A 9,628-nucleotide genomic window follows, 5' to 3' on the forward strand; every position below is an offset into this window, starting at 1 on the left:
AAACCTCAAGCAAGTCTTTCCTTAAACAATTTTTAAACATCATTTGTTTTTAGTTGAAAAATGATAATTGTCATCTATTTAAGGGGCACATATGACATTTTCTTTTGTTTTGTTTCTGCAGTATTAGGATTGAACTCAGGGCTTCACGCATGCTAGACAATCACCCTACCACACTGAGCTACATCCTCAGCCCAAAGGGAAGCTTTGACCTATGCATGTATTATAGAAAAATTCAAGCTATCTAGCTGACATATATATCATCTCACCAATTTCTCAGTGTTTGGTAGTGAGAATGTTAAAACATCTATTTTAAAGCAATTTTGAAAGATATACTTTTAGTAACTGTGGTTACCACACAGTGCAGTAGATCATTAAACTTATTCCTTCAATCTAACCAAGGCTCTGCTACCTTTGATCATTGCTTTCTCACACCTCCCCGCGCCCCCAGCCTTTGATAATCACCATTCTTGTCTCTTTGTGAGATCAAAGTTTTCAGATTCCACACAGAAGAGAGAGGGCATTGTGTTTGTTTTGCTGATGCTACACTTGGCATACTGTCTTCTACCTCCACTCATGACACAAATGACAGAATTTTCTTCTTTATAAAGTCTGAGGGCAAGACGGCTCAGTGGATGAAAGTGCTGCCACCAAGCCTGACAACTTGAGTTTGATCCCCAAGACCCACATGGTGGAAGGAGAGAGCCAACTTTTGTAAGTTGTCCTCTTACCTCAGCAAGCATATGAACAACACACACACACACACACACACACACACACACACCCACACACACAAAAAAAAAAAAAAAAAAAAAAAAAAAAGATAAATAAATATACAATTGTAATGAAGTCTGAATAGTATTCTGTTTTGGGTTTTTCTCTGTCCATCAAGTCTTTATTATTTATTATTTTTATTTTATATGTATGACTGTATTGCATGCATATATGTAAGTGCACCCATGTCATGCAATACTCGAGGAGATCAGAAGAAGGCATCAGATTCCCATGGAACTATAGTCATCGACTTTTGTTAGCTGCTATGTGAGTGCTGGGAATTGAGCCTGGGTCCTCTGCAAGAACAACCAATGCTCTTAACTACTGAGCCATCTCTCCAGCCCAACCACTCATCAGCTCTTAAGTTGATTTTGTAATTTGGTGATTGTGCATAGTGCTGTAGTGACCATGGGAGTGCAGACATCACCTTGACCCAATATTTCAATTTCTTTGTATATAGAAGAAGTGAGATTTTAATTTTATTTTTAGTTTTTTGGGGAACACTTCATACTATTTTTACAGCCATATTAATTTATGTTCCCACCAATAGCATACAAGGTTCTTTTGTCTCCAGAATCTTGCCAACATTTATTATCTGTGCTCTTTGATAATAACTATTCGAACACATGTAAAGAGACATCTCATTGCCTTGTGCAGATATATGGTTTACACATATTTTCTCCCAACTCATAGGTTGTCTTTTTGTTCCATGGTTTTTTCCTTTGCTATTCAGGAGATTTTAGTTTGATACAACCTTATTTATCTTTAATATTATTTTATTGGCTCTTCCTTGGAGTTTTCGCTAAGCAATCATTATCTAAACCAATATGGTAGAGCTTTTCTCTATAGACTTCTACAGCTTCAGGTCTGTTGATTTTTGTACCTGGTGTGAGACATTCCAGTTTCATCCTTTTGCATGTGGATATCAAGTTTTCTCAACACTGTTTACTGAAAAGACTGTCCTTTCTTCATTGTGTGTTGTTGGCACCTTCAAACTTCAACTATCCATTAAAAACTGGGTTTATCTCTGGTCTTCTTATCTTGTTTCATTGATGGATGTGCCTATTTTTATGCTGGTACCATACTGTTTTGATTACAATCACAGTTGGGTTTTGTTTTGTTTTGTTGCTATTTTTAAGCTAGGGTTTCACTATTTGGCACAGGCTAGCTTGAAACTTTCTATAGAGTCCAAGCTTGGCCCGAACTTAAGATAGTGCCATCTCAGCCTCTTAAATGAACTGTCAGATATCAAGGAAATCTAAAGAATATCTCCAAATGTGTCAAAGGAGTACTATAATGACTATTATCAAGGTAATATAGTTAATGATTATGCTGGTTTGAGATTTTCTTTTTGAAGATAGGAAGGTGGAGACCAGTAATTTTTAAAACATCAAAGCACAGGTCTCCTTGACCAATTAAATCAGAAATCCCAAGAAGGGACTGAGATATCAGCTCTTTAAGGCCCTCTGGTGATTCCAATATTTAGAGTTTAGCTACATTAAAAGAGTACACTACCCCATGCAGCCCTGCAATAGCTTTGTATTTGCACCCAAGGATTGTGATGTCTCTATCTTTGTTCTTTAAAAGACACCAAGATATCATCACACACACACATACACACACACACACACACACACACACACACACACACACACGATAGAACTATTAATCCAATAAAGTTGCAGGTTACAAATGAACAAAGATCCATAGTGTTTCTATATACTATATACTAACAGCAAACTATCTGAAATAGAAATTAATAAAACAATCCTAATTACAGCAGAATAAAAAAGCCAAGGAATAAAAAACATAGTCATGGAGGTGAAATAAAAACATAAAAAGATAACTCATGTTTGTTAGCAAGAGGGCTTGATACTGTTGAAACTTCCATACTACCCAAAGAGGTCTACAGATTCAATACAATTCCAGCCAAGGGTGTAATGCCCTTTTTCCTAGAAATAGAACAGTCCTAAAATTTGTATGGAACCAGAGAAGATCCCATATGAGCAAGAAGCCTTTTCCTCATCTCTGACAAACTGATCATCCTAGTCTTTCCATTGACCATAAACATTAGATGTCAGTACTCCTTAAATTTCCCTTAGCCATTCTGATAGGCAGTTTAGAGCTAAGAGTCACTGGAGATGAATGTGTGTGCTTTGTAGTGTTATGGTTTGTATATTCAGTTGAAAATCCACAGGAAAATCCAGATCATGAAAATAACTCTGGCAGAGTGAAATAAAAAGTGAAATTGACTTGGAAGAGGAAGTGTATGGCAGTGTTTCTCAAACTTTAATGTGCATATGAATTTCTAGGGTTTATTAAAATGCAGGTTTTGATTCAGTAGTTCTAGGGTAGAAATGAGATTTTTGCCTTCTTAATGAGCTTCCTGGGCCAGCCGCCATGGCTCTACAGCTTCACTGAGCACACTTTGCTGCAGGACAGTGGGGAGCCCCTCCTAGGAGGAACAAGGGGTTGTCCTTCCACTTTGGGATTTGAGGCTTGTTCTGAAACAGGGAAAGAGTAGCCACAGCATGGAATAAGCATTTTTTTTCAAGCAAGGCATGACTCACTAACCAATTAAGAATTCGTTACTTCTGATGTTTGTGAAGAGGAAACTAATAGTATTTCGTTTCACTTTCTGAACAGTTAAATTTAGGTTAGAAAATAGGATTTGTTAAGACTTAGAGATTAAAGAAAGATGTATTGGACAGCTTGCATCAAGGAATTTACAATCTTTCTGAGGAGACAGAAAATTAACTGTTTTAACCTCATCATCATGAAACAGATGCTTTAAGAGCATAATGAGGAAAAACTATTGATTAGTTATTGAAACTGCTTAGAATACCTTCATGGAAGACCTGATATTTGAGTTGGATTTAAAGAATGAGTAGGCTTTTGATAGGTTAAAAAAAGGGAAGGGAAAGAGAAATGATATTTCAGGAATAAAGGCTCATTGAAGGAATTCTAGGCTTTGTCTGCACATCAGGGAAAGATTTAAAAAATACTTTCTGAGAATCAAAATTAATTTGGGGCCATTCATCAATTTTTTAAATCTCCTTAGCAATTTTAAGGCATAACCAAGATGAGAGTCACTGGGGGTATACAAGGTAATGAGGTCATTAAGAAGGTTAAAGTATTTGGAAGGAAATGGGAGGAAAAGGGTGAAAAATTTTCCAGATGAATCTTAGCAAAGATGTCTTGACCCACTGTAGTATGGAACAGATAATTTGTTATCATTAACGACTAAAGTAGCATATTAGTGTAACCCCAAATAATAAAAGGCTGTGAGGCCTATGCTCTGCGAATATAAATTACATTGAGTTAAGGTCTCTTCTATAGTAAGAGCTCACTGACTTGCACTCCATAGATTTGCCAAACAAGAGAAGGAGAATTGGTGGCACCATTAGGACTGTTGTGATGGGGCTGGGCCTGGGCAGGGGCCTTAGGTAGAAAAGGGGATCATGTATTCAGGATGGTTGGTAGGAACCCTGAAGGCAGTGCTACTCAAAATGTGTTACACAGACCAGTGAGATAATTGCACACACACACACACACACACACACACACACACACACACACACACACCAGGGAGATTGAGAAGGAGAATAAGAAGTGTGAAGAGGGTGGAGAATGATGTCACCTCAGTGAAGCATATGGGAGGTTGCTGTGGGAGCTGGCCTGTGTGGGATGCAGTGGGGGAAGGAGAAGGGGCATGGCAGTCACACATGGTTAGGATGGGTACTGTGGTCAAACCTTGACTGGGATGTAGCAGGATGAGAAGGAGTGAATGAATAGCCACTGAGACATCCTGCATAATAGTGATGGGCTGATACCAAGCAGAGCTTCCAGGAACCCAACCATGTTCTTCTCTTTTTTGGACAGTTTATCTTTCCATTGGCTCCTTTGTATTTTGTTCCATACTCTTCTGGTGACACTGGAAGAATGCTACTGACAAAGTTCCTACACTAAAGGGCCCTTCTTCTTTTTTTCTTTTTTCCTTTTCTTTCTTTCTTTTTTCCTTTCTTCCTTCCTTCCTTCCCTTCCTTCCTTCCTTCCTTCCTTCCTTCCTTCCCTCCTTCCTTCCTTCCTTCTTCCCTTCCCCTTCCTTCCTTCCTTCCTTCCTTCCCTTCCTTCCTTCTTTCCTTCCTTCCTTCCTTCCTTTCTTCCTTCCTTCCTTTCTTTCTTTTCTTTTTTTTTTCTGAGGCAGGGTCTCACTGTGTAGTCCTGACTGACCTGGAACTCACTATGCACATCAGGCTGACATCGAACTCATAGAGAACTGCCTGCCTCTGCCTCTGGAGTACTGGGATTAAAGGATTGTACCACCGGGGTAAAAGTTCCTTCTTATCTTACCTTCTGATTCTAAGTTTCATGTTCCTTATGACCATAGTTTTGCAATTTTTGTTTCAGGCGTTTATTAGGATTAGATCTCCCCCTTTGTCATTCCTTCAAGCTTCTTAGCCACCATCTCCTTCAGGCTTTATCTAAAACTTCTCTTTTCTTGATCACCTAACTCTTATTTCTCCAGATTTTCACCTAGTCTTTCTTTCTTTGTCCCTGCTATATCCCAACTTATTTTTTGCCTGGAGTCTGTTCATCTCTCTGCCTCCACCCCACCATCCTGTGACATTTATCTCTCACCTAAACCTTCTAATGGGGCATGGCTCATTTCCAAGCATAATGACCACAGCTAGCTGCCTCTCAGTGGTCAGACTTGAATACTGCTTAAGGACTGGGTAGATTCTTGCCCAGTCCAAACCAGGTTGATGGGGTAAAGAGGATGTCCACTTCCTATGGCTATAGAGAGAGCCTACCCCAGAGCCAGGTGTTAAAAGTAGACAAGTCACTTCCACATCCCCTTGGGCAGAACTCAGTCATATGACTTCATCTTACTGCAAATTCAGCCTGCAATATGCTCAATAGGAAGAAAGAATTGGGATTTCACAAACACATGGCACTTTTTGCCATACTGCCTTTTCTGTTTGATCTCAAGAAAACCTCAAACATTTGGGAATAAAATATTGAGAGTTGCTTACTCTATTCACTGCACACAAGGTTTGTTACAACTATTACCAAAAGGCAAAAGCTATGTGTATGGTGCTGGGGATTAAGCTTAGTGCTTCATGTATCCAGGAAAGTGCTACATTCCAGTGATGCAAATATTCTGTAATTCAGGGCTCACAAACTTATAAAGCATCAGTTTTCAGCATTCCCATTTCACAAACAGGAAACGATAGGACAAAGCTGACTTACTCATGGTTGCACAATAAGTCTATATCTGAATATCTGGTTGAACTGGTACTAGAACCCAGGCAACCTGACTCCAGAGCCCAATAGTTTTATCATGCAGCCTTACAATGACAGAAAGAGAATAAGGGACAGAATAAACTGATGAGAGATGACTGCAGATTTACTGTTTGGTAGTGCTTAATTTCTATGTCTTGATATCTTCATTTGTACGTTAGAGCATTAAGGTTCTTCAATGGAGTGGTTATGGGACTAAGTGAGTTAATATATTTATTTTATTTAGTTTCATGCCATGATACATTTTTCATGCTTAGTTCTAGGTCTGGCACATAGTAATTGTGCAGCAAATATTAGCTATTATTATACCACATTTAACTTTAAAAGGTTTGTGTCCAATAGCTATGTTAGTGGTAATTATAGGTGTAACTTGATATCCTTTCTCTTTTGTTTTCTTTCTGTTCAAATACCTTTATAACCTCTTTGTATACATTTTCCCCCAGAAAAAGGTTTGTCTACATTAAGAATCCTTACCTGGATGCTTTGGATGAAGATATTCTCTATCACTTGGATTTAGGAACAAAAACACATAACCTACCAGCAATGTTTGGGGATGTAAAGGTAAAAAATATTTCTAACTTTCCTCTGCTATTTTTTTCTTATTTTCCATAAAATAAACTTTACCCCTTTGGCTAGAGACTAGCCAGAGGTCCCAAGAGGAACCAAAAACACTCTAATTGTTAGAGACAATTTAGAATATGAGAATCATGAGCAATCATTTCCACCCCAACAAGACATGAAGGTTCCCAAACCAAATCCAGTGCAAACACCATGACTTGGCTGCTCTGGTCCCTGGAGATAAATACAATTTTATTGATGATACTGTTTGCTATTCAGAATTCATTATGTCTTAACAGATTCGGTTTACAACTTAGCATCCACATTTATTGTTGAATCTCACCAATTCTCATTTTATTAACTCATAAAAGAATTCAAATCTGACAATACTCTATTATTCTTTCTTGAAAATAACCATTGGTCAATATTTTGCATTTTGATTTTTGTTATTTCATAAGAAATATTTCATGAGAAAATGGTTTATGGAATACTTGTGGGAAAATTGTATTTCTGTGTTATTTGTTTTATCTTATTTATAAGTTGTAAAAGTCATTCTTACTCATTACTTAAAATTAGGAAATAAGCTGAGTGTGGTGGTGCACTCCTTTAATCTCAGCACTCAGGAGGCAAAGGAAGTATATCTCTGTGAGATCAAGGCCAATCTCATGTACATACTAAGTTCCAGGCTAACTGGGGCTACAGGGAAACCTGTCTCAAAACAACAACAATATCAACAAAACCACACCAATTTGGGGGACTGGAGAGATGGTTCAGTGGTTAAGAGCACAGGTTGCTCTTGCAGAGGACCTGGATTCAGTTCCCAGCACCCATATGGTGGCTAACAACCGTCTATAACTATAGTTCTAGGGAGATCCAAAACCTTCTTCTGGTACCCTCTTATGATACTCTCTTCTGGCCGCCACAGATTCGTATGCATGTGCGCATTTATATATATGCAAACAAAACAGTCATATGTAAAAATAATAAATAAAGTTTATAAATTCATAAAAAATAAGAACTATATAAAGGAACATTGAGCTTTTAAAACATATCTTATAGTCCTACTACCTAGACCAAGACACTATCAGCCAATTTGCTTTACTCCCATTCCATTTATTTATTCATTTATTCAAATTTTCCCCATCGGCATAAATTCATTGTTTATGGTACTAGGCTACATAAGGACATTTTCATACAGGAATATAATGTACTTTGAACATGTCTTCCATCCCATACTGCCTCTTCCATTTCTTTTAATGAAGAACTATTTAAAAATTTATAATAATACAAAGGACGTAGCTCAGCATAAACTGGTGTGGTGGTGCATTCTTGTAATCCCAGGACTTGGGAGGTATAGGTGGGAGGACAAGAAGTTCAAGTTTAAGACCATCTTTGGCTACATAACAAGTTTAGGGCTAACCTGGGATATGAGAGCCCCATCTCAAAAACAAAATGTCGTAATTATGTAACTGTGTGTCCCACATCTTTTTGTTTAAATTTATGTTATTTTTTTTCTGTATTGTTCCATTTTCTTTGAAACCCATTGTTCATGGAGGTCAAGTGGCTGTGCCATAAATTACACAACTAATTCTATTCTTTTATTTATTTATTTTAATTTTTGTAAATATCATATGAGTAGTCTTTACATTATTTCCACCCCTTCCAGTCCCCCTCTAACTCCTCCCATGTCCCCCCACTCCCTCTCAATTTCTTGTTCTCTTCTTTGATAATTGTTACATAGTCATACATAAACTCATACACATACATTATATATATATATGTATATATATAATGCACTGAGGCCATTCAGTGGTGCTCATGTGTGTCTGTGTTTAGGACTGCCCATTTGGGATTTAGATAACCTCTCCAGGAATCTAGTTCCTGAAGAAAACTGATTCTTCCTCCCTCAACATCCATTGATTAACCGTAGCACTTCATCTTCAGGTAGGATCCCATGACATTTCCCCCATTCACTTTTTGTATGTACGTCAACTGGTTTTATCATTATATAGATATTGTTAGATTACCATACTGTGGAGATTTAATTGGTGCAGCTTCTCTATCATGTCTAGAATGCATTAACTACCAGTAAATATCTTGTTCCTCTGCCTCTTACAGTCTTTCCATCCCTTCTTCCATGATGTTCCTGAGTCTTGGGTGTAGAGGTTGCATTATAGATATGTCATTTAGGGCTGGGCACCTCACAGATATTTATTCTCTGTGTTTGACCAGTTGTAGAACTTTGCAGTAGACTCCATCTGTAGCAGAAGAAGCTTCTCTGATGAGTGGTGAGAGGTACATTTTTCTGTAAATATAAGGTTATGCATTTAAAAAACAGTAAGAAATTATATTGGTCTAGGGAATTGACAGAAGTAGGTTTTTCTCTAGGGTCTATGACATCTCCAACCATGTGTACTTGCTATGTTTACAGCACCACAAATTAGTTCCCTCCCACTGAGTGGGCCTTAAGTCCAGTTAGCCAGCTGTTGATGACTCCCAAGATCAAAATGCTATTACTGTATCAATAAAGATTATTTTCTGGGCCAGGTCAGTTCCCACTCAGTTGCTCCAAGTACTGTGTCTGAAGTAAAATTACATAACCTATTTCTAACTTTTGTATTACATGTTTCCCATTATAAACAGGATTCAAATGGATATTTTTGCTTGCAAGAATTTTTCACATGTAGGCATATTTGTTTAGGATGATTCACAGAAGTGGTCAAAGGAAATGAATTCAGAAAGGTCAAAGGAAGTTAACTTGCATCATAGTGGCAGAGCTGGAGCTTAGTGCTTTAGTGCGTCTAAGCTCAGTTCTCACTCATCACTGCAGGTGGATTCTGAGTAACAGTCAGCACTTTGAAAACTGAATGGGGTGAAGCAAGGGGAGTATAAAGTAGAGGAAGAAAGGAAGGAGAAGGAAGGCAAAGATGGAAGGAAGGAAGGAAGGAAGGAGGGAGGGAGGGAGGGAGGGAGAGAAGGACGGAAGGAGGGAAGG

The 9,628-nt window shown here is 38.0% G+C and overlaps 1 protein-coding gene across 1 annotated transcript in view; it reads left to right on the top strand.

Annotated features, from left to right (window-relative positions):
* Positions 1-680: 680 nt before the first annotated feature.
* Upp2 (uridine phosphorylase 2) overlaps positions 681-9,628 on the top strand; it is a 34,200-nt gene continuing 25,252 nt past the window's right edge. Inside the window, 2 exon segments of the mRNA XM_029568017.1 lie at positions 681-711; positions 6,519-6,636. Of these exon segments, the coding sequence (XP_029423877.1) occupies positions 686-711; positions 6,519-6,636 (144 nt within the window). The 5' untranslated portion in view covers positions 681-685.

Source organism: Nannospalax galili, unplaced genomic scaffold (genome assembly GCF_000622305.1).
Source record: "Nannospalax galili isolate Female #2095 unplaced genomic scaffold, S.galili_v1.0 scaffold640, whole genome shotgun sequence".
Classification (NCBI taxonomy): Eukaryota; Metazoa; Chordata; class Mammalia; order Rodentia; family Spalacidae; genus Nannospalax; species Nannospalax galili.